The sequence below is a fragment of the Apteryx rowi genome, unplaced genomic scaffold (genome assembly GCF_003343035.1).
Source record: "Apteryx rowi isolate R43461 unplaced genomic scaffold, aptRow1 scaffold_181, whole genome shotgun sequence".
NCBI lineage: Eukaryota > Metazoa > Chordata > Aves > Apterygiformes > Apterygidae > Apteryx > Apteryx rowi.
In genome coordinates this window covers 332,844-359,260 of record NW_020448097.1, presented here as the reverse complement: position 1 = coordinate 359,260, position 26,417 = coordinate 332,844, and the positions used below count along the sequence as shown (strand labels likewise).

General features: G+C 39.6%; 1 protein-coding gene across 4 annotated transcripts in view; it reads right to left on the bottom strand.

Moving 5' to 3' along the window:
* Positions 1 to 26,400, bottom strand: part of MAN1A2 (mannosidase alpha class 1A member 2) — a 158,259-nt gene extending 131,859 nt beyond the window's left edge. For 3 of the 4 annotated variants that reach the window (XM_026061519.1, XM_026061521.1, XM_026061520.1), the window contains exon 1: positions 25,972 to 26,400. In XM_026061519.1, the coding sequence (XP_025917304.1) occupies positions 25,972 to 26,279 (308 nt within the window). In that variant the 5' untranslated portion in view covers positions 26,280 to 26,400. Of the gene's footprint in view, positions 1 to 4,463; positions 4,523 to 25,971 lie in introns of all 4 variants that reach the window. The other variant, XM_026061522.1, reaches the window with a different exon arrangement.
* Between the last annotated feature and the right edge of the window lie 17 nt (positions 26,401 to 26,417).

Sequence of the window (26,417 nt, the reverse complement as noted above, 5' to 3'; positions counted from 1 at the left end):
TCCACTTTCTCTTGATCTTTTTCATGCCTCAATCTCCCTTTTTCTTTTAATATTCTTCTTACCAACTTACACTCTGCTAGCTTGCTCTCTTGGTGTTCTAAAAAGACATGGCTGCCACCCCAAACACCAATCCTTCTCACTTTTATCATCAAAGTTCTTTGGGCAATACTAGGAAGGGGAGAGAACAGAACCCACTGACACAGGGACTCTTTTAGTCCTGAATTCCCCTGCTTAAACTCAGTTTAGACCTTCGCCAACCACACTTCCCTTCACTTGCATGCAATAAATGAAGTCTATTAATTGATCTCATTGTAGCCAAATCCTAGACCAAGAACCTCAGCTGTCAGCCACCTTCAACACTGTCCTCAAAAACAATCATCTGACAAAAGCTCACAGATCTTATTCCAGGTCTGCTCTCCTGTCTAAACCAAAACCTTAGTCTTTGACATTCCTTTATAGCTAGCTAGCCCTCATCTTCAAGTCAAATGGACTGTAACTTAAACTCTTAATCTCCCTCCCATATCTTTTGTCCAGTAACAGAAATTTCTCCATCGCCTAGATTGCCTGCTGTCCAGGCATTCTTTCCCGCACTGTCTGGTTCCCAGAACTTGACTGCACCTAAATCTTTCTACCTCCTTTCCAAGTATTTCAAAATGCAGTCTTTTCTAACCTGAATAGTAAAAGCCCTCACAGTTATTATTATGCTTTTGACAGCCTTGCTCTGCTCATACCCACTCAGCAATGCTATTGGGAAGACAATCAGTTTATCAGCTACTTGCATCTCTACATTCCCTTTCTGTATTTTTCTGCAAAACTGCAATTCATTATACAAACATTTTTGTAGGCACAGTGGAAATAAAGTGCAGCCACTTTTAGATTATGGATATGTTAAATTCACTAATTTCCATGCTGATCAGTAAAGGCCACTGTTTATTAGTGCTCCCATATCTATCTGTACCCAATTGTTTTCTTTTGCCTTGTAATTTAGGCAGGGACACTCTATAGTCTGGGAAATCTTCTTGTTCTGTATTTATTACCTGGTAAAACAGGACACTTCTCAGCTAGAGCTCCTGGAAAAAGCCTTGGAATGAGGACAAACAAAACCCTTGAGGAACAGATGCAGAGAGAATTTTGAAAACAGACTGAACAGGCACAGAGAGAACTTGCACAAGTGGGTGAAGAGTTGAAGCACATCCTTTACACATGAAGAGGAAGCCCACTGCAAAGCTAAAAGCTAACAAACTCCTTAGTACAGCTAGATACCCTTTTTTAAGATTTTGGAACACGACCAGAATCTTCATAAATCATGATAAAGCGATATACTCAATCAAATATTTTACTAATAAGTGCATTAATAAATGGTACAGCTCTTGTGGTTTTTTGCACAATGATTAATAAAAAATTGCAAAACATATCTTCCAATTAAGAACAAAACAGTACGGACTCCACAGTCAAACGCAGAACAGATATAACTATTCTAAGGGAAGAACAGCATGTAGGCAAGGGGTCCTCCTTGGGACCCCTTTTCTTCCTAATTGTGAATGTTAAAATGAAGAGAATAATTAGGAAAACTATCTGAAGATTCTGTCCAGTGCTGTGACCCTTCCCAAAGGCATTTGTTCCTCACCTCCCCCTACAGCAGCTATTAATATAATTCCAAGCATCAATTCAAAAAGGAAGAGGACACCACACTCAAGTTAATGGCTTTCTTGGAACCTGAAAGCATCATCACAGCCTGCAGACTTGGCTTAGTTTTACTTCAGAAAGAAAGGCAGAGGTTTTCGACAAACATTGCAACAGCTTCACTCATACTAGTGGTCAGGCATTTATCAGTGTTGAGAAGGATCACTAGAGATCATATAGGCACTTTAACCTTACATGAAAATTTTTTAGTTTTGTATTTACTATATCAGCTCTGATGCAGATTTTCAGAAGAACCAGATCCAAATGTTTCAGGAAGAAATATGATGCCTTTTTTTAGTTCAAGAGCAATTAATACAGACCTCATTAATGAGGAGCAAATAAAAAATAGAAATTACACAGTGCTTTATACAGATTTTCAATATATAAAAGCAAACTCATTCATTTTCAAGTGTACAGTGTCTTAGCATCACTCAGGTATGAAAACAATTTGTTAGGAAAAGCAATGAATTCCCAAAGTAAAACAATAATTTAGAGCTTTCAATCACTACAACTCTAACAAATGTTTCTTTTGCATCCTTTTTTTGCTTCTAAGACATAAAAGAAAATACAATTAGACCTGCCTCAAGGCACAAACATAAAATTAAAAACAGATGTTATTTCAGAATCTTTTGCTGATTAAAGAAACTCCATTTAATGGTTGCAGCTAATTACTTCTGTGCAGAACACTAAGCCTATGCAGAGTGAGATCTTATAGCCAATTGTCAAATCACTTACAATGCTAATATGGAGAAAACTTTTACTTCTCTTTTTCAGGAACGAACAATCTTACTCTGAAAAATGGACACTCAGAAGTCTCAGTCTTACCAAAAGTTTATGACATTAGGGAGCTCTTCATATTTTAATCAAGAAACTTAAATCAGAGAAATGCTGCTCCTCACCCAATATAAAAAAATTCCAAATAGCTTTCTGTCTCCCAGTTCAATACCATATTGACTGGAGTATGGTAGGTACCGTCCCTCCCCAAAGGGCACCACAATGAGACAGAAGTTAAAAAAAAAAAAAGTTTACAAGAAGCAAGAGTGAAGACAACTTATATGCCACAGGAATGAGAAACAGAAAAGGAAACAAACACTGAACACGAGTAAGAATGAACATCTGGAAATCTAGGGTTTATTTTGACTGAGATTGATAGCACCAAAATACTAGCAGGATACTTTTACTTTGCTTTTCAAAACTGCAGAAGTCTATTACAAATCATAACACCATACTACAGAATTTCTGCTCTCAACTACTCTAGCTGGAAGCTGCTGTTGTACGAGTTTAGATATGTATACAGCAATGTGTCAGGGTGTTTAGATTTAATCATCACTGTCAAGTCAAAGATTGTATGGGCAAACATTCTTACATGCTAGACTCTTTCCTGATTTAAAAGACTTAGTTTGATTAAGGTGGAATAATATACCTGGTCCTCTAAAACTGGGGAAGCAATTACATAGAACTGTGTTCTCATGCAAAAGTAGAGCATCATTTCTGCCTCCTGTTAAAGGAGGCATCTTTAGAAATAAGTAAGCACATTTATGTACAGGACAAAACATTCCCCCCAAATGTTTTTGGCACAAATAAGATGTAAGTACAAATAAAAGGAACCAGAGCACTCCCACTACACAGAATCAAGCTCTCAAACATTATTTTATGTCCAGTCAACTACTACCAGAAACAGTTTTCCCATAGGGAAAAAAGCAAAGCCACAAGCCCAACTTCCCAAACCCAAGAAAGAAAAAAGTGCTGCATACTATGATTTGGTACATATCATAAGCTGCTGCAAAATCTGAAGCATTACTGTATTTTCTGTACCACACAAAGCTGATCTTTTTCAGAAGTCAGTATGCTACAATCTTTACAATGTTATTTTTCTTCATTCTGCACAATATATACTGTAGATTATTCTCATTTTTCACAATGATAAAAACAAACCTGCTTTGAAGACAACTTTTCCCCAGCAAAACCACAGTCCTATTTAAGAAACTTGATGTCAGATTAAATAGACTCTTAAAATTAGCCAAACTTAGATGACTAGTTCAAACATCTGAAAACAAAGAAACTGTCAGATTACAGATGTCCATTACACCTTAATTCCAGCCCTTTTGAATCACCTTGTACAACAAATGAAACAATCTTAGCTAATCATAAATTCAAGACCACCTCATAGTACAAAGAGCCACATTAAAGTCACGTATGCAAGTGCATAACTAGCACTTCCAAACCCATTTAACATTTGTACGTTGTTTGGAGTGAAATGGATTCTTTAAATATCACTCCAATGTATGTTTTTCTTTAAAAAAAGTCAATGGAGACAGAAACAATAACAAAGCAACAAAAGAACTCCATGCACATATATATCACAGAGTCCTTGATCTCCCTTCTTTCCTGATCATCTTTGCCTCAAGAGTTACAAATTCCCCTTTCTCACATGATACTCCCAGAGGAGGAAAAAAAGTTCCTGGAAGCATGTAGAAAATCTTCAGGAGTGATGGAAAGGACCCAGACTCCAGAAACTAAATAAATCTGTACATAGTAGCCTCACCCAGCTGAGGCACTCCTTTTCCTTCTGTACACCCAGATAGGAAAGGAAAAAAGGAATTTCTTAACACATCTATAGATTATAGTATGCTCTTGTTCAGGTAGTTTAGCCCAGTAACTGATTGTTTGATATTAGTTTGACTAATACACTACCAAGAATTTCTCACATGAAGTGTTAGGATATAGAGACAGCACTATATAACCTATAACATTTAAGCAAAAGAGGAACATGATTTTACCTGTTTACCTTCACAGGATTTAGCTTGAAAACACTCCTCCAGCAGATATCAGAGGCTTGCTGAAAGCGATAGATAAGAACATCACAGAGAAAGTTGCATGAATTCCTTATAATGAGAAGTGCTTGATATAAACATATTAAATACATAATATACCAGGATATCCTCACCCTCTGCACATGATAGGGTAGATGAGATTTCTGTAGCATACCACATGGACATTGTAAGCTTGTCATAAGCAAAATTTCTTTATCAACAAGATGGGATATATTTCAAAGAACTTGTCAAAAAACTCCACTAAACATGGGAGTCTGGGAAGAACAATAATAGGAAGAGGATAAAAAAAACTCCTGGTCTACTCTTGTTTGGAAAAAAGGAAAAAAACAAAATAGAACTCAAGAAAACTTTCCAAGCAACACAGTTAACAAGCAAACACTTTCATTAACGAAATTATGCAGAAGTGAGTTAAGAATAGGTTTTGAAAGTTGTATTTAGTTTCAAATATGTAGTCAAAGACAACCAGAAAAAAATTAAACACACTGACTGTAACCAGTAATAGCATAAAGAGATAGAGTAAAATAATGTTGGAGGTGTAAAATAAGTAACCTTATGAACAGAGGTTGGGACACTAGAAAGGAAAAACAGGGCGCCAAAAGACATTTACTGTCTATAGAATTGTATTTCCTAAGCAAACTAAGAAGCAGTAAATGTTAAAAGGTATGACAATTATCTTAACACCCCTGTGATCCACAACAGGAAGGTTGAAGCTCTACATCCGTGACAGACCCTACAATTTGAGCTAATAGAGGATGACAACCTCCTGGTATTAGTTACTATGTAGGTCAACAGCAGAGGAAGAGAAAATACCTTGACAGGGTTTCACATGTATCAGCTTGCAGTAGAAAAACAGAGACTCAGGCTACAGCTTTACATTGTATTTAAGCTGATCTAATACCTAGCTACTGCCAAGTGGAAGGTCCCACTCAGCTTTGCACCAGGACCTGGCAAACTGATTGAAGATCTCAATGCAGTAGACTATCTGGGGGCTTGGTAGGGCTCTCTTGGATATTGGCTGTTTCTGGTTTTTTTTGCAAGGGTTCAACCTCCTGAACTAGCTGATGGTATGATTGGATGACAGCAAAAGCTGACAGTGGGAAAGAAATAGGAGCAATCTTACCTCTGTGGGCAAGTCCATACAGCCTTCTCTAAATAGTCAGCCAGAGAAAACTGTGTAAATTGAAGCTTTAAGATGACTCATATAGCAAAAAAGGAAACTAACTGTTGACCTTTGAGATGAATAGTGAAAACCAACAATAAAAAGGCATGTGCCTGCTGGAAACTGACGACTATCAGATAAAACCATGGCGAGATAAATAAACTATCTTATTGGACAACCCATACGACAGCAAGACTAGAGATTACCAATGACCATAATACAAGCTATGGCAGGTTAAGTTTTGGAAATTTCTTCTGACAACCTCAGAGAAAACCAATTTGCAGACCCAATTTCCAAGTGGGAAGAAGAGGACCCTGCCTTCACTGCATGCCCAAGGCAGAGAAACTACATGCGAATGCTGGTCTGGATTCATAAGAGTATCCTTGGATCAGTGAAAGTTGCCCACCATCAGCATGAGTACCCTCTCCCAGTCACCAGTCAGACAGTGCACAGGAACACATCTTTCCTAGTGTTGCTACAAAGTCACCAATAGCTAGAAAAAAAGATGGTGGCTCTGTAACAAGTCAATCAGCATATGAATGGGCCAGCATGAAGTTTGTATGACCACAGGTGACGCTGTTTTGTTAGGTTTGATATTGTTTATGTATAACTGAAGCATTAGTAATATGAACAATATTCCAACTGTTATTGTTGATATATGAAATAAAAGATACTATAACTCAATATTCCTTATGTTGCCATCATCCCTGTGCAAATCATTCTTTAAATTTCAGAGCTTTAGCTGCCCTACAAAAACCAGCTCCCTTACTCTGTACACTGGTACTCAGGAGACCAGACAGCAAGCCAGTGAGTGATGAGATGAGCCAGCTGAACATCACTGATCATTTCTGGCCAAATCAGCCCTCCCAGCTGGCTGACTGCCCAAACACTGCTGTTGTGGCAAGGGTATCAGCAAGACTGAACAGCCAGGGACACAAGAAAACAGGACATGAGCTTCAAGTGTTATGGAACTGCACGCTCAGGAATTTTAAACTAGAGCCCAAGCTATAAGGAGTACGTCTTCTGCATACAAATTCACATGGCCATTACCCTCAGTCATTCCCTCCTGCACTATCCCATCTGTCTCCTCACTCAGCCAAGCAGTTTCCACTCCTGCAGTTTCTCCCAAAGATATTGCTTCCTCCATCAGCTAGGGTCATTCCTTACCATCCTAAATTTTATTTATTCATTATTGAGCAGCAGCTCACTTCAAATATTGCCTCTTCCCAATGTTACACTGATTATCAGTCTTGCATATTTTACTCAGCCAATACCAGCCTCTTCTTATGCCTCAGAAAACATTCATCTTTTCCTACTTAGTGTCTTTCTCTTTCCTCCCCTTCTTCCCTACTTCACAGCCATTTCATCTTCTTTTATTTTGCTCAGTGCGCAGTTTCCATCCCCAGCTTCCAAAAAAAAAATTACTGCTTCTCAGCTTCCAGTCCCCACCAGGGCCCTCTGCTTGCTCCGACTCACTTTCTTCCTCTAGGTTCCTGTTCCTAACCAGTTACTTATTCCCATCTCCCCACCCTATACTGGAGAAATAAATTAATGTCTTCATCCTGATGTCTGTGTTCAAAGGGGGTACCACAATAAATGACAGCTCCCTCATTTTACATCATGAGTCTTCTTGTAAGTCTGAATTCCAGAAGTAAACTTAAGACCCTCACAAACTGAAGAAAAAACAGCTAGAGAAAGTTAGTAGTTTAAAGCAATAGCCACAGTCCTCGTTCAAAATTCTCAGTTGTTCAAATATGAAATAAGTTGGTAGCTAGCAAAAATATACATAAAAAGAGAAAAGCTATTCCAAAGGGAGGGTAGCAAATATTGTATAACGCAGACTCAGAGGCGGCAAGCTTCCAGGTAAGCAGATGGCACTCGACTTCTTTGCACAGGACTTCCTCTGGCAGGTTCTACACAGTTCTAAGGAAGTGACTACTGTCACACTGATGTTCTGTCAACACAAGTTACCATGCTTCCATAATGCTGTTTTACCTGCCCAGAGTTGCTTTGCAAATCCCAGGAACAACAGTGCTTTAAGTACTCTACTGACAGTTCACATGTAGTGCTCAGATTTATCTCCCTCCTTTGAATGTTGCCATCTAGCTCCATGGTAAATTGATACCTGTACATCAATCTGCTTAGAATCAGAGTAGCAGTCAACATTCCTGGCATCATAAGCCATGCACTTAAAATTTTATATGGCAAAGAGCTTGAGGAGGAAGACAAATTCCCAGAAGCTATCCATAGATGAGACTGATAATAGGTCTTCATTACTGGGGCAAAAGACTTATGGGTGTGTGGCTGTGTCCAAATAGGAACTAAAAATACAGGTCTCAGCAATTACTGTTCACTTGCTTCCTCTCACCAGCAGGAATCAGTTATACACAACCCTTCTGGCCAACACAGCTTCAGTGCTGGTCAATTAACCTTCTGGCATGGGAGCAACATTTGATCAGCCTGAAAGCCACAGATCAGCTCCCTGCACTGTAGGATTGGCAGAATCACACCAGTCACCAGCAATCCTTTCCTCCTATGTGACAGAAGTTCAGAAAGTAGTTCTTCACAGAAACTGGAAAAGTTACAGGACAACAATAAAACAAATTTAATTTGATCTCAGTCTCAGAATTTCATTAACTCTCAGAAAATATTCATGACATAACACAAGAAAATCCTGAGAGTACAGAAGCTGCAGGCAATGTTCTGCTGTTAAAGACAGTAAAGACAGTCCTTATTTCAGGAAAAAAAAAATATTTATATAAACACACACGTCTAACACTGATTACATACTGTGATTCAAAAGGAAAGTAAAAGTGTAGTAGGAATAAAGTGCATTAAGGGTAAGCTGATAAGTGTAAAAGGCCACAGGCCACAGTATGGATACACTGCAATAGTAATACAGGATTAATTAAAATGGAAATATTCTACAAAAGTTCTTCTCCCATAGAACACCTCTTGGAGTGGTTAAAAGAAAAGAACAGTAAAGTTTTACACCTTTGCTTGGCAAATTAGCCAAAACAATAATTAAAGAGCGACAAAACACCTGGAAATCATAACATACAGTCTAATCCACACTGTTTCACTGCTCCCAAAGTTCTTGCATCTTCTGCTTTATGGACAAAATTAAAGACAACTGTGTGACGTATTATTTAGCCTTCTAAGCACTTTTTATTAGTGGGGTGGATTTTTTTTTAATATGGAAACTTATCAACTACTTTATGATTCAAGAAAAGATAATCAGATGTTGGGTGTTTTTTTTCCCTTTAAAAAAAGGTGAGAAAAGAAAAGATGGTCCAATAACTCCCCCACCCCCACATATGACAACATAAGGCTCACACTGCTTAGTACATTTACGAATATGGGAAGCGGTTACCATTTTTGCCATGAGAGAACACACACACAGTCCCTACCATCACCACAAATTAGGCAACCGAGTTTCCCATACGTGGGGAAACCGCAAGGAGCGTAAGTGATAAGCCTCACCCTGAAAAAGACACCTTCCCATTGTAATGTCTTCCCTATTGGGTAAACAATATTATTGACAAAGTTATCTAGGTTAGCCAAGTCCAGCATGGAGTCTGAGGAATGACAGAGAGCCACAAACAAGTTGAATATGTCAGTATCAAGATGGTAAATGCAGCAGAATGCAAAAAAGCATAAAAGAGGAAATTGCAATGTGTAAACTACCCCTATATATTACAATTAAGTCAGCATCATCTAAAGATGACTTCGCATTCTCTGGGAATTGCTAAATGGATCTTCATTCATATATGTCTGTAATAAAATATGTCAGGATACAATAAATGAAACAATATGACATATAAACAGCAATGTATCAGCAGTACATATATGCAGTATCAGGGATATGTTTTTTTCAGAAACATATGAAAATTATTATAGATTAAACTAATGCAATGAGGCGCTGATTAACAGCTATCAGCACAATTAGGAATATACACAATTGTGAAATACACAATATTAAAATGTTTCATGGACTACAGACTTTATGATGTATACAACAACAGATGAGATGGACACAAACTATTCTTGACACTACCAAGACAGAAAATACACATAAGTACTATAGTTCAGAACATTCATCTAAAATGAAGGAAGAGTCAGGGATATAAAATTGCTCACCAATTGTTCACTTGTTTTCATCGCTATAATCTTCTCAGATCTTCCACATAGCACATATTATGTATTGTTTTTGAATCTATCTTTGTTAATGCTGCTTAATACAAACCCATATAGATCCACTGTATAAAGTCAGACTTCCTTTCTCTTCTCCTCTAAAGTCAATTTTCTAAATTCCCCAAAACAAGTCATGCAATTTACAGACAGCTGTAGCCAAATATTTGATTTCTCAAAAATCAAACCAAAATCAGTTTCATTAGCTCAGCTGATTATAGCAACTCCCTTACCTTTTTCATGAAATTGTTAGTCATTTCCCTAACAAATTACTATTCATAATAGTACATAATTAAGGAAGAGATGATTTAAACAAGATAATGATGTTGATTTGACTAATGGAAACTCGAAGTGCAGCGGGGGGGAGGACACTATTTCCTTCACTGGCTGCGTGCAATAAAATCATGTTTATTTTCAGAAGTTCAGACCCAACAGTTTCAAATATACTGGGCCAGAGCAAACAGGCATGCAGTCCCAAGATCACCCGACCAAGAGGTACAACTATCTATGACTCAAGATCTAACACGAGCTTTGGCACAGCTTTACAAAAATCAGAGTGAGATTGCTGAGACAGTAACTTAAATCAAGAGAAAAATATTGACACAGAAAGGCATGAAACCTTAAGGAAAAAAGTGGAATCAGAATATAATGACTCAGTAAGATCAAGAATCAGCCCATTCTGAGTAGCAAAGGAGGTTGAGCAGAAGAGGCTTTGACATCCTACTTAACTTGCACCTGCCAGGTGAGCAGGGACTCATCAGGCTCCTGCTTTGCAGTGGTAAGCACATTAATCCTCAGTAAATAGCTGCGTCTAACTGGCTCTGTGCACTCACCAGCCTCCCTTCTCCAGCTTTTAGTCATTATCATTATGGATTCCACAGAGAAGGGAAGGAAGAAAAAAATAAAGTACACAAAACATGATATTGAAGATAGGCTTTGACATCCAATTTAGCTTTCATCCTTGAGAGCTTCTGAAGTTTATGGAGGCTTTTATTTACTTTTGTTTCTTAGGGGTTAAAATTTATTCTTCATGTTTTAAAAGAACATAAGGCAGTACTAGCCAGCACACAGCAAAGTTTTTGTGGGAGAAAAAAGGTTGAGACAGGTTTGGGCAAAGGATATCTGATCTGAAACACAGTATAGCATAAAGAACTAAGAAAAACTTCTGGACAGCATACTTCCATCCAACTCCTCCTACTCCCCACCACCACTTTCCCAGCTAAAAATAGCAGAGAAGGTGGTGATGCTGTAATTGTAAGTTTTGTAATTGTTTGTAACTGTAATTTTTTGTAATTGTAAATCTGCAGTTGGAAGAATGGCAAGGACAGATGGCTTTAGATGTCTCCCATTACTCAGTCATTGGATAACACTCAGCACATTCTTAGCCCAGTTTTATTTGAAATGTTGAGCACTGAACTGAAAGTGGTATTGTCAAATCGCTAAAAATGACTGATTTATAAGGAGAGGTAGAATGGAAGCTAAAAATATAAAACCAAAAACTGGCTGCCATAAAAATTTTTGTAATAGTTCAAAGTAAATATACAGTTTTCTAATCGCAAAAGGCTTAAGTGTTATTGAACCCATCTGAAAACTAGTGAGGAAGGAAGCTTATGGCTGAGGCACTTTAAGATGCTTTGCATCACATGTTACAGTGGAAGATGCAAGCAAAGCAGACAGAAAAATGACTTTCAGCTAAGCATAAGATTTAAGGAATATTTTGAGGTTTTTTTCTTTTTTAAGTTTCCGTATATTTTCCTAGTTACTGGAATAATAGTATTACACAGTTTGCTCTTTTTTTTTTAATCTATACTCTGAATCTGTGAAAGAACAAAATAAACTTGCTAAGGAACCTAAGAATAGCAAGAGATTATGAATTTTTCAAAAATTATACACACCATTTGGAGTTGGGGGTGGCTGCTGGTTTGTTTACTTGTTATTGTATGAAAGGAAGCTCCATAGGCATTTGCTTGGGGGGGGTTCTTTTAAACTCAATAGCATTTTAAATTTTCTCAGGACCATCACCAGCAAATCCTAGAGTATGAAAATTTTGAATAAAGTTATATACCCTGATGGACTAAAGAAACTGCTGATCAGTTGATCAACTGATCAGATGACTTGTGTCAATACCCGAACCTTCTAGAATGAGTAAACATGGCATTTTCTTTGCAGTGCCTCAGAGTTCCTCCTGCAAGTATTCCTGCAGGTTACTTTACCACTTGAAACGTCACGTATTTCATTGAGCATAACGATTCAGGCATCTTGCCAAATTGACACCAATATGTCAAGCCCCATTTTTCTTTGTAATGGCAGTAGACTGCACGAGCTAGTCCCACTGTAGTGTGACAGTCAGATGCTATTCTGAGTAAGTTATGTCTAAATAGGGGAGGGGGGAGAAGTCAAGCAAACCACTCTGCATAACTGCAATAGCACATCCATCTGAATAGAATTAGTGCTCCCAAGTGATTTACAGAAACCAAAACAAACAAAAAACTACAGACATATTAAAAAAAACAGACCAAAGACCTAGAGTTCATGTATACTGTTAGTAGCACAGTCACAAAAATTCTATTAGTTCAAAAACACATATGGGAACAAAATCACCGTTAGGCATTTTACTGAATGAGCCAAAGTACTGTTCCCACAGCCTCCTCTTGCCAGCAAGTAGCTAACAAATGTTGCAATACCAACATATGATTGAGTAAAAGACTGTCAGAAAGATCCCAGGTTCTCTTCCATCACTTTATTTGTTCATGTCAAGTAATACCAAGACTGAAAGTGTGTTCTGTTTTTTTTAAGACCTCCCTTGGTTACAACTCTGAATGATTCCCAATCATTCTGTTTGGCAACCTCACTACAAGAAAAAGCTGCAACAAGCTTATATAGGAAGTTATTTGCAAAAAACTTCCAGTACAAGTTCTAGTCACCTCATTAGCCACTTGTTTTAAAGTTTCACATACAACTATATGTGTTAAAATGACAAATAATAACTGACTTCCACTTCACAGAGCAATTCATAGATATCAAAGAACAAGAGAAAGCATGGTATCCTTCCATAGATACCATCTTTCAAAATAAGAAAGTTCACAATCACAATACAAAATTCTCAAAAAAAATTCACCCTCATCAGGCTGACAGTTACTGCAAAGCAGACAAGTTCCCTTCCTTCCTTCCTCCCCTCCCTCTATTTGGGATGGGGATCATTACTTCATTTCACATACAAATAGGCAAAACATTCATATTGTACCAATTTTTCAACCACAGCTCCAACATTACTGCTTTTAAATGTCTAAATAAAATTTTTAACAGCTCAGAATTAACAACAGCTGGTTAAAACAGTGATTTATTAGATACAAATACAGAGATAAAACTGAAGTAAAAAATTCAGTTTGTTGATTCCTTCTCAGCAGTGCCCAACGACAGAATGAGAGGCAATGAGCACAGATTGAAACAGGAAATTCCATCTCAACACAAGAAAACACTGAACACTGGAAGAGGTTGCCCAGAGAGGTTGTGGAGTCTCCATCCTTAGAGATGCTCAAAATCCAGGTCCTAGGCAATCTGCTGCAGCTGACCATAGTTGAGCAGGGGTGTTGGACTAGATGATCTCTAGTAGTCCCTTCCAACTCCACCTATTCTGCGATTTTGTGAAGACTGAAGCAAATCTGTTTTTTTACATCCTCACAGTTTTGTGTCACCAGCAAACTTGCTGAGGGTGCCCATCTGCCACATCATCCAGGTCATTAATGAAGAGGTTAAACAGTATTAACTGCAGTATCGACCCCTGGGAAACACCACTAGTGACTGGCTTCCAGCCGAACTTTGTGCCACTGATCACAACCCTCTGAGTTCAGCAATTCAGCCAGTTTTCAGTCCACCTCACTAACCACTTATCTAGCCCACACTTCATCAGCTTGTCTATGAGGATGGCATGGGAGACAAGTGACTAAAGCCTTCCTAAAGTCAAGGCGAATGACATCCACTGCTCTCCCCTCACCCACCAAGCCAGTCATCTCATCGTAGAAGGCTATCAGGTTGATTAAGCACAATTTCCCCTTCATAAATCCGTGCTGACTTCTCCCAAGCACCTTCTTGTGCTTCGTGTGTCTCGAAATAGTATCCAGGATTAGTTGCTCCATCGCCTTCACAGGGATCAAGGGGAGGCTGACTGGCCTGTAGTTCCCCGCATCCTCCTCCTTGCCCTTCTTAAAGGCAGGGGTGACATTTGCTCTCTTCCAGTCCCTTTGGAATCTCTCCTGATGACTATCACCTTTTGAAGGTAATTAGGAGTGGCCTTGCAGTGACACTGGCCAGCTCCCTCAGCACTCAGGAGTGCAACCTGTCAGGTCCCATACACTTGTGTATGTACAATTTAAGTGATCCTCCACCATCACGGGAGAGTCTTCGTTGCTCCAGACTTCCCCGCTGGTCTCAGGGGCCTGGGACTCCTGAGGGTCGATCTCACCAGTAAAGACTGAGGTGAAGGCAGCATTCAGTATCTCTGCATTTTCTCTCTCCTTTGTCACCAGAGTCCCCGCTTCATTTAGCAGGAGGCCCACATTTTCCCTAGCCTTCCTTTGGCTGCTTATGTACTAACAGAAGACTTTCTTGTTGCCTTTCACATCCCTTGCCAGTTTCAACTGGTAGCCTTTAGCTCTCCTAACCTCATCCCTGCATGCTCAGAGAGTGTCTCTATATTCCTCCTGGACCACCTGTCCCTGCTTCCACCTCTTGCAAAAAAAATTTTTTTTTTTTGGTGAGTTCAGTCAGGAGCTCCTTGTTGATCCATGCAGGCTTCCTGCCACCTTTGCTTGATTTCCTGCTTGCTGGGATGGACTATTCTTGAGCTTGGAGGAGGTGATCTTTGAATACCAACCAGCTTTCTTGGACACCTCTTCCCTCCACAGCCATCTGCCATGGGATTCTTCCAAGCAGGTCCCTTAGCACACCAAAGTCTTCTCTCCTGAAGTCCAGGTTGTGATGCTACTTTCTGCCCTGCTCCCTCCCCACCAGATCCGGAACTCCACCATCTCATGGTTGCTGCAGCCAAGGCTGCCCCCAGCTTCCACATTTCCTACCAGTCCTTCCTTGTTTGCAAGTATGAGGTACAAGCACAGCACCTCTCCTCATTGGCTCCCACCTGTTTTAGGATGTTACCAATGCACTCCAGCAACCTGTATTGCTTGCACCCTGCTGTGTTGTCCCTCCAGCAGGTATCAGGGTGGTTGAAGTACCCCATGAGCACCAGGGCCTGCAAACATGAAGGTTCTTCCAATTCTCTGAAGAAGGCTTTGACTCCTTCTTCCTGATCAGGCAGTCTGTAGCAGACAGCAACGACATCACCCCCCATGCTGGTCTGCCTGCTAATCCATAAGCTCTCAGCCAACCCCTGACCTGTCCCCAAGCAGAGCTCTGTGCATTCTAGTTGCTCTCACACATAAAGGGTGATTCCCCTCCTCACCCTTCTGGCCTGTCCTTCCTAAAGAGCCTGTATCCATCCATTGCAGCAGACCAAATGTGTGAACTTTCCCATCATGTCTCTGTGATCCCAATGAGATCATAGCCTTGCAACTGTACAGACTTCCATTTCCTCCTGGTTGTTACCCATGCTGCATGCATTAGTGTACAGGCACTTCAGAGACACAGCCCAGCATCCTGACTTCCTAGAAAGGGCATGAGAGCTTTCTTCATAACATGGTTAGTCCCATAGGCACTTATTTGCACTTGGGGTGATTCCACTTTAGCCCCATTTAGTTGATTAAGAAGTTCCTTCTGTTTACATCACCCCAGACTGTTTGGTTTCCAATTCCATCCACCACTTCCTTACTCCACCATTAGTCATTCTCTCCCACCTCCATTGTTCCTAGTTTAAAGCCCTCCTTACCAGCCTGGCCAGCCTGTTAGCAAAGATACTATTACCCCATTACAAATCCAAATTTGTCAGTTGGATCCCATCCCTACCAAGTAGTTTTGGTCCTTGAAGAAAATCCCATATTTGTAGAAACCAAAATCTTGTTGTCATCACCAACTGTGCAACCAATTGTTGATCTGCAGGATCCATCTAGTCCTCTCCTGAGGCCCTTCCTCCTCATTGCCAGGATGGAGGAAAATACCACCTGGGTCCCCATGCCCTTGACCACTACCCTCAGAGCCATGCAGTCACATTTGATACTTTCCAGGTTTCCCCAGTAGCACTGCTAGCGCCCACAAGGGAGAGCAGCAGGGGGTAATAGTTCAAAGACTGGACAAGCCTCTCCACAAAATCCCAAATGTGAGTTCCAGCCAGCAGCAAACCTCCAAGTCTTCTGGTGGAGCAGGAGCTCTCCTCCTGGTGCCACAAGTTACCAGCTTCCAGCCTTCACCATTGCAGGAGCTTCCACTTCCTGACCTGATAGGCACCAACACTGCCTGCCCCTCTGCTACAGTTGGGGATTTGCGTTCCTGAAGCTGCAGGCTCACAGAAGACCTAGTCAGTCTCCTTCTGATGCTGCCCAGTCTGCCGGCCTCCTCCTGCAGCTTCTTGACTTAGCAGCTCAGCTCCTCGACCACTGCAGAGCTCCTGCAGGCAAAGAGACCATCAGCCCCAGACAGAGGCCTGAGGCACTCCCTGCAGCCCAAGGCTTGCAGGGCTACATCTTCCTTCTGAAGCTCCATCTGCAAAGTCTTTCATGTTGCAGGAACAGTTACTCTAATAGCTGTTGGGGAATGTGCCCTGTGGTGCATCACCACCATGCCTGAGGACACATGTGCTCATCTGACCAGTGCTGCCAGGCTGTCCTTTGTGCCCTGCTGCACAAACCACTGCATCTGTTAACTGTGCTCTGGGCCTGGCTCTTATAAAGGCCTCTCCCTAACACTGACTAAAAGGGTGCTTGACCCTCCCTAATCAGAGCTCAGCTGGAACTCCAACATCCCCCTTCAGGGCAACTGACAGAGCTCCTTAGCAGCTGCTAGAGCTTCTAAGAAGTTAAGGCCTCTTGTGGTTGTCCTTACCTAGCTGTTCTTACCCCTCAGTAAGGACACCCTTAAGTTCCTCAGAGGGTTCCCAGGAATCCCCCAACAGTCTCAAAGTCCCAAGAAGACAAAAGACACAAACTTCTCACGTGTTTAGATTTGTTTACTTACTGCAAATCAGCTGTTTCAGGGACCCATCATGATTTTAATTGCCATGGATTCCACTGTCTCTAAAAAGCTGAATTAATTCACAAAAAAATAGGGATCCAAATTCACTATAGAAACATTCCCTCTATAATATCAGGACTCAATCATGCACTTACTACTCTGGAATATTCTCTTCTCCAAAACACTGTGCATTGTAATTCAGAATTCAATACATGCGTTACTTAATAATTTGGAGAACACTTTCCACTCAAATAGAAACCAACAGCAGAACAGACGTTTTTAAGAAACTAAGAATGTGCGAGTATAGCACAGGGAAAATGGGCACATGCTTGCATCATCTGCAACTGTGAAGTTTAGAATAAAACAGTATCAGTATTTCCAAAATAAACCTCCATTAATAAGTGATTTAAAAGCTCACTAGAAACACGGCAACAGTTCATAGTACAACTATTTTTTGTTCACTCTACTGTTTTTTTGTGTTTTTTTTTTTGAAAAGGCATACAAAATGTTCTGTGACATTCTGCTAGTCTTTACATGCAGAAAATTTGTGGTCCAAAAAGTCAGTTTAGGATTTTTCCCCCTTCCCCCCAAATACACTACAGAGAGAATGCAAGTATTCTACAGCAAAAAAAAGATTCTGTAACTTGTATACAATACATAGAGAAAATAGTAACACACACTCAAAATACGATAAATTTGTAAAAGCAGCAACATAGCCAGAAAAACCTGCTGAGGAAATGCTACATGCATTATTTAAATTTAGTTATTTTTCCTAGCCAACAGAACTAAACCACAAGCGCAACTGAAACCAGTAGATTCAGCATAAGTTTACATCTCTGTCAGAATGCTCACAGAACAAGAATATGGCAAATGTGACCATCCACTTCCAGCTGAAGGCTGTAAGGAAAATGCCACTCCCACAGATTAGATTTTTTCTTACCATTTGTGAGCACATTAGATTGATTCAATAAAAAGTAAAATGGATTAGTTCGATTTACCACTGAGAGCCATCTGCCCATAAAGTGGCTTGATAGTACATTTGAACAGCTAAAACATGTCAGCAGCTCCAGGAGAAAAGTGATGACAAATTACTGAAGAGGAGAAACTTAAGCTACCTGTCTGTACAAACTTCGAATGCCTTGCAGGCCTAGTAAGCAGTGCTTAACCTGAACGGAGATGAATGTCATCTTACAAACATCTTCCAGGATACAAACAGCACGCATTACTTCATGTTTATTAACAGCAGCAAATACAAATGTCAATTTCCACATTTAATCTCATTTAAGAGCTCTTAATACATTACACAGCAAGTACTTTCATCATAGGCATTCCCTTAATTCTGTAAATAATTTGGTCATACCATGTTGACCAGATTATAATTTTTAAAACAAAAGAAAACCATAAGCCCTTAAATGCCTATCTGTCTGCTGTAAGCCTCAACAGTGGCACTACAGCAAGAAGTTGGGGAAGCTTTTACAAAATCCTCTGAAGTTTTAAGATGTGATTAAAAAGTAAAAGAAAGCACATAAAATATTAATGAAAATAATGTTGAATACCATATGCAACATAATCCAGTTCATGGGTTTGCATCTTAAGCATACTGAAAAAATTGTAGGCAGCAAGAAGGAATCAAAAATGATCCAAAGTCTGAATAAACAAATCCTATGAGCGGCAGAGCTAACGAAGTCCAGTTTTCTATACATTAGTGTCTTTGAGCTTCTTTATCCCAATGTTTGTTATAACCTCAGTAATGCATCCTATTCCTGTTAGCATCCCTTAAAACTCCCCTCTCTCCTGCTAAAGCCTTAATTTGCAACCCTATTTTCCAGCTATGGATGTGTGCATTCGCTCTCCATAGAACTAGATAGTAAAATGTAAAAAAAATAAAAATAACATACATAGACACTACATTTTCATTATCATGCAAAAAAACTTAGAAAAAAATTTAAGGAAATGGAAGAAAGAAAATTAGAAAAAGACTGCTCTTATTTCTTGAATTCATTTGTTGAATTCTTCAATTCAAAGAATAACAACGGAAACCACATGGACCAAATAGAGGTAAATAAGTACATTGCAAAATTCAGGTACTCGGAAAAATTGTAATCAGAGAGGACATTTAGAGTCAATCTGTTCTTCCCCTAAGGCTTTGTGGAGGGTTTTTCCTTAATTTCTCTCTCCTTGCTTTTGCCTCATTATCTTTACCTTGTTGAACACTCCTCCCCCCTCGCCACAAGCAATTAACTTGCAACAGAACTCTAGGAATTTTAGTAATAAAGTGACAGTCTAGTTATTGAATTAAGACAGATTACGGCACTCGAGTCTGCAACTGGAAATGAAGGCAAAAGAATAAATCCTACAAGCTATATCACAACACATTGAAATTCCACTTTGAATAACTGTGATGGTAAATAACTCTATACCTGTCACACCAAACATTTCTGAACATTCGGAGCTGCAACAATAAAAATGGAGGATGATGGAATAAAAGCACTGATCATGTTTTGGACTTCACAGGTTTCTTAAGGAAGAGGAAGGACACAAGAGGCAAATTAAGACTTTTTCAAAATATCTCTGGGGGAAAACATTAACATATGCTTTTATAGAAATTCACAGATAAAAGATTCGAGGCCATAATACTTTCCTAAGACAAATCTAATCTGAGAATACAATGCTGTAAACCTCAAAATCTCATATGCAGATTGATATCAGTTTCCCTTATGCAAGCTGAGAGAAACTGCTAGCATGTAAGAGCAACAAGTAATCTCCACAAGATTTTTGCACCTTTTGCCCATGTTTAGTCTCAGTTCAACTGTTATGAAAACATGTACACAAAACATATGATATCACCAAACTTACGATTAGTTTTACATACATTTGCTATAAGGAAACACAAAGACCTGAAACTCCAAACTAGCTGACAAGGGCCAGGATGTTTGTATTTACTACAATAAATTGGTGAGATCAGAAGATCGAAGAACTCATACTGTAGAATATCCACAGTTATCCATGTGGCTTACTATTCCTTACACTGTTGCTAACATCATCAAATAACCCACACTTATGCTGAAGTTCTTTTGAGATTTTAATCTACAAAACTCCAAATGAACCAAAGTACCACTGCCGCCCACCCTCTACCTGGCCTAAATCCAACAAGCAGACTTTCTGCAGTTTTCCCACACCCAATCGTTTTTCAGCATGCACACAATTAACAGGTTTAAATTTTTCTTAAACCAGAAAGGCAAGACTGGAGAACACCAGCTCTAGTCCCCTCACTTCCATACTACAGGAAATCCACATAAAATACTTTATTAAAATGGAATACAGCAGGAAAACTTGAAGAAAGAAGCACTCTACATGTGATACACACTGTTAAGAAGCAGACAGGAGGGGAAGGGAGGGAGGACATCTAGACAGATGGTCTAGAATTTGCATTTTGTAAATCAAATACAAATGCACTTCTCAGGTTATTATATAATTAACTAATTTCAATAGAACCTTGTGAAATAATACAAGGGGGTACCTCTCCCATAGTCCAACCTAACTTCAAGAGAAGCTCAAATGAAGTTTTAAAGAGTATGGTTTGGGGGCTCCAGAAGAAGTCAAAGGACAAATTTCCATACATCTCCAAGTACCAGCATTATTTCTTGGTCCTCTCTCCAAATGGAGCCTAGAACAAAGAATGACGAGGGTTTATTAAAAACTCCAACTGAAAAACATCTCCTGATAAGGAAAGATGGAGGACAGTGCTCTTGCAATAGCGTGGATAGCTGAAGACTGAGACCAGACAGTTAACTTCTCTGCAGTAGATATACCAGATGTTTTTGAACCCTAACCTGAAACGGACTAGTCCCACCCTCTTCAGCTCCACAGCTATCACCATGAAGAGCTACATCTCCTGCATGTTGGACCCTAAAAGTCCCTTAACTTCTAAACCAAGCACCGCAGCTTAAACTTGCTGCCCATATTCCAGAGACTGAGATCTGCTCTGAAGACAGTCTCAACTTCATGCAGCAAAAATTTGAACAAGTACTGAGTTTGGCCCCAGATGCCACAGTGGCTACTATGTTTTCAGTGAAAAAGGTGAGGGTTTTTTTTTTTTTTTTTTTTTTTAAACTGTATCACAATAGCAAATACTCAACATTGCACTTAATGAGCTATGGCTAAAGTAAAGGTGGGGGGAAGAACTGGAAGAACTGGGAGAATTGCTTTATGCAATTTTACACTTGACGGCTTGGCAAGAGAAGACAGAAGACACTAATTCCACTGAATAATAGAAGTTTAAGTTATTTCCTCTGCCCGCTTCTGCTACGGCTGATTAAACCATATAGACCACAGAAGATAAAAGGATTCAAAGGAAACATATTAAGCCTTTCACATTGCTTTCAAAAAAAAAAAATTAAAGAGCATAAAGGAAAACTAAGACAAAGTTCTTCAGAATTATACTTATTACTTTTACCTCTTAAAAGTAGAGATGCTTAGCTGCTACTGTCATAAAGATCACTGTATATTGAGCAACAGAAGAGTGCTTTCAGACTATTGCCATGCAACTGCTGACACACAACTGGTCCTAACAAACTGCTAGGCTTGTCATTTTTGCATAATATAGAAGCCAATATTCCTTAGCTTCACAGGAACAAAGTCAAAGACATAATCTGCACTGATCTATACCTGTTTACACAGTAAGTAGGCAATTGAGGGGTCAGTTGTATTAGGAGCACCTGCTACCAATCTGTTGGCAAGAGTTTTTTCTTTTTTTTAAGCATACACAGGACTTAGATTTGAGGTAATACACAAGAATTTAGCAGCTGAAGATACAGCTCTGCAAATTTTGAAAGACTGAACTGTTGACACAACAATAGTCCAAGTGCTATTACGAAGTGGCTTGGCAAGTTTGAGCTCATAAAATTACATATTTATTGCTTCTATGATTAATATACTTTTACAACAGAAGTGATTTCAATTTTTGTCAAGTAATATAAAAAGCAGTTGCTTGACACATCATTAAACACATCTGTTCAATTTTCATATTAAAGATAGTCTGATTTAAAGAAATCTGATAAATCAAGGAGATTATATGGCATCTGCATTCTCACTCATTTACATTAGGTGGCAAGAAACCACATGAACATTTTATTTTGGCTCCAAATCTATCTTTCAGAACTCGTACAGAAGAACAAAGTACCTAAAAATAGCTGTAAAGAAAATGGTGAGGGAGAAACAGCTTAAGTGTTCTAGTATGGCAGGAAAGATGCACAAGTTTGTTGCAGGATTTTGGATAACTGTCACTTTTCCTAAGTTTTGCAAGACACTAGTTTGTAGGTCAAGATCTGTCTTCAAAACTGTGCTTCTCTTGCTCCAGAGCCTCTGCAATATCCTATTTGAAACAAAGAAATTCATCTTTGAGAAGTGAAGTGGATTTTTAAAAAGGGTGTGCATGCACATTTCTTCAGAAGATCCCAGACTAGTCTTTTCCACTCTCCTTCCTCCTGGACACAAGATATGAACCTTTATATTACCAATCCATTCCCCATGTCCTACCCTGGAAGTATACATAAAGCAATTACCCTGAAATGAAAAGCAAAAAATGAATATTAACTTGCAAAACAGCTTATCTGTTCCCCAAAATATCAATCACAGCTTTGTTTCAGATTTCAAATATTTTCTTGTAAGAAAGCCATTTTTCTTTGGATGACAGGAAGGACACTAATTCCTGAACAAATAAGACTGCCAGCAAGGGGGTGGGGATTCCCTCCCCCCTTTTTCTGCAAGGCAGGGCAGAAGGGAGGAGGGACAGGAGCAGGAAAAAAAAAAGTTAATGGAAAAAGTAAAGATAATGTCTCCAAGAGATATCCACTATAACTAGATTAATAAAAACACTCAAGAATGTCAAGAAGGTCCAAGGGAGATGTAAGAAAGCGGTGTCAGGAAATACAGAGAATTTCTAGTGAGAATCATTATTGTACGCTCAACACTAAAGCAAGCCTGTATGATAGCCCTCTACCTACATCCTCACTACATTATGCTGGAAGACAGAAATATGCATATACTCCACTAGCCTATCAAGCTCAAGTTTTAGGGGACAGGGGAAAAGGAGGATTAAAATATTATATCCTAGATGCATAAAGAGCTGCATAACAAAGATACATAATTTTTAATCATTTTATAAAGGTCAATACTATCATTCACAGAAAACACACTTTCCCTTAGTCACTAAATCAACATGCCTGTCATTTCATGATTAAGGGTATACTTCATATGAATGACCTTCCACCCAATATCTTCTGAAGTCCCACAATTCTTGGGAGAACATCTTGTCAATTCATTAGCCCACTTCACATTTGAGACCACAATCTACTGATGATTCAGGGGAGAATATTTTCTCTTGATCTCTTTTTCATAGCTCATAAGTGCTATTCAAAAAATACAACCAGTAGGCTAGCTGCCACTTGAGTTTGCTCCTTGATGGTAAATTGAACAAGCTTTTCATCCCAAACTGGGATAAGTGATCTAGAATTCACTACTGAAGACCTTTCTCACAAAACTGACTGTCAAACCAGGCTTAGCTTAGTCAATGCTTCTGCAACCAAGTAACAGTAGCTGAGCACCCACACTGACAAGGGAGTGTCTCTTCTTCCTGCATATTGACCATGTCAACTCCAAACCGGCAAATAGCCTAATGATAACAAGCCAAGAAAGTTGCTCCAGAAGTAAAGTATATAACTACTCTTCATAATGGATCCTGCAGCATTCACACAAAGGTCTTCCAAGCAGGTTAAGCAAGCAGGCCTTTTTAACTAAGACATGCTTAGGATAACCCACTGGTTTGCAGGACTAAAGCAATAATACTTATTCTTGTTCAACTACAAACCAAGAGACAGTCATAAAATTTGAGCATGACACGGGACAATTTGGATTATGCGTGCGGGATGGGTATACACATTTACTGCTTTCATAGGAACCATAGAAGAGTTAACTGATAACCACTTCTTTTAAGGACAGAGCCCAAATAAACAAAATGCATTTAGCTCCAACAGTTAATAAGTTACTGTTCAACTACAAATGAAGGATAAAAGCAGTACACACTTCTTAATACCATTCCTGAAACTGTAGCCTCAGGAACTACACTTAAAAAGGAAACTTGACAAGGACCCAAGTAGGTAGGTTATAAGAATCAAGAACATCAGTTCAGAACGCTCAGTATTAACAAATGCCTTTTTCTATGTCCCATCCAGTCAGCAACACAAGATACATTCAGAGCTGGAGTTTTGAAAATTTCTGGGTTTGTTTCATTTGTCTTCTATTTTAGAATTCGATTTTGACTGCATGAGACCACAGTGACTGGTTAAATTCAGAAATAACAAGACCACAAAGAAACAAACAAAAAATTAAATATGAGAACTTCAAGGGCATATTAGTCAGAATGTCTAAACTTATACTTTGTGCAACATTTAACTGCACCAGCAAATTAACATTATTGACAGGAAAAGTCTGTGTTAAGTATTAAGCATCCATCCCTTTCAGTTAGTGAGGCAGGAGAAAGAGCTCATAAGTGCTCCAAGACATCAAACAGCAAAGATGCCTTAAGGAAAAATACCACAGTGTTCAGGAAGTCTTTATAACCCATAACAGCAATAAAAACAGGCAATTACTTCCCCCTTTTAATCTAGCATAAATAACCTTTAAATAATTCTTACAATATGTCAAAAAGATAAATATATTTCAGACTGTTCCTGAAGGAACACTATCAGCATAAGTAACATTTCTTTAAATTTCATTATATTACTAGTGTAAGTACTGAAGAGCATATTATATTTTATCATTCACCATAATCCCATTTTACATATCTTTGACATTGAAGAGAGATTAGTCAGCTTCACTTATCTATGATCCAGGCACTAGGAGGTGATTTAAGTAATTAATATAAATTAGAAGCAAATATACTGCAAAACCCTCATTTAAGTTTTTGAATCTCAGTTTGAGGTTTAACTCCACCTGATCCAGTCTTGAACATTTAGAGACTTGTGCTGCACAAAGCTTTAGGTGGCCTCAGACTATCAACAGCATGATATTTACCCCTTTTACACTTAACTACTGTTTTACTTCCAATTTATTTACACTGGCAAACAGATTTAAGGAAATTTAATCACCGACACCTCTGATTCTCTGGAACAACATTAAAAGAACAGATTTTAAGAGCCAGAAAAAGCAATTATGCCATCTACACTAATTTTATCTCCTGCACATCACAGGCTAATAGCCTTTGGGACACCACATGAAATCTCTATCAGAGTTCTATGTATACTATTCACCAAAGAGGTGCTTTGAGTCAGGAGGCAAAACCTATGGAAAAGATTTAGCAGTTTTTCAACCACTTATAGTATTCCCACAGATGTTGTAACATCACTCGTTTTTTCCATGACTGATCTAGGGTATTGCCTAGCATGGGAAAACAATCATCTACCCAATGGAGGAGAGCTCAGCCTTAACCTTATAGTACTAGCTACTTAAGAAGGCCAAAATTAAATTCCCATTTGAAAAGAAAACAAGGAGACACAGCTACATACAGCAGCTGAAGGATGCAAGGATATGCAGAAAAGAATTCGGAAGCTGGAATACATTGGGAAGCCATAGTGCTGTTGGAGAGAGTAGCAGCAGCAGGATGCGAGGGACTCTCACTTTTCATGGGCCTGCCCAAACACTAAAATGCTTCTAGACAGCAACCTCTTTTTACACATGGTAAGCAATCATAACTTTTACATTTGCCAGAGAGAAACATTAAAAAAAAAAAAAAAGACATTACATTTAAAGACAGATAGTTTGCAGGAGGGGGTGGGGTGATAAAGCACCTGAAAGCTACAGTGCTTTGGCCAGCTGGAAGCCCTTTTTAAGGGTCTCTCTTGAACCCAGTCCTACTCCCATCTGGATTCACTTGCCATAGCAGCAAAAGTGATGCACCGTGTCCTTACTGGAAACCAAACCACTTACCTGTGCCGGTGCTCGTCGTGTCCTTGCCCATGGATCAGGAAGCTTCCGAGGTTTTTGCCCCCTTTGCTGGTATCCACGTGAGGAATTAGCACATCCTCCAAACCCAGGTCAAAGCGTTTGTGCTTCGAGGAATCAGGCAGGAAGAAGAACGCCCCGAAGCACAGGGTGATGAAGGCACTAAGAATAAGGAGGAGGATAAATTTTTCGGAGAGTCTCAAGGTAGCCCTGTGGTGCGGGAAGGAGGAGGCCCCCAGGTTCAGGGGGGGCAGTCTTCGCCCGGAGAGCGGCAGCAGGGCGGGAGCGGTCATCCTTCCTTTAACGACCACCCGGCAGAGCTCGGCTCATCTCCCGGCGCGGCGGCGGCACCCCTCAGCCCGTGCGGAGGCTGGCGCTGACGGCACGGTCCCCGCTCGGCTCGGCCGGCCCCCGGCCCGGCGCGGGGGCGC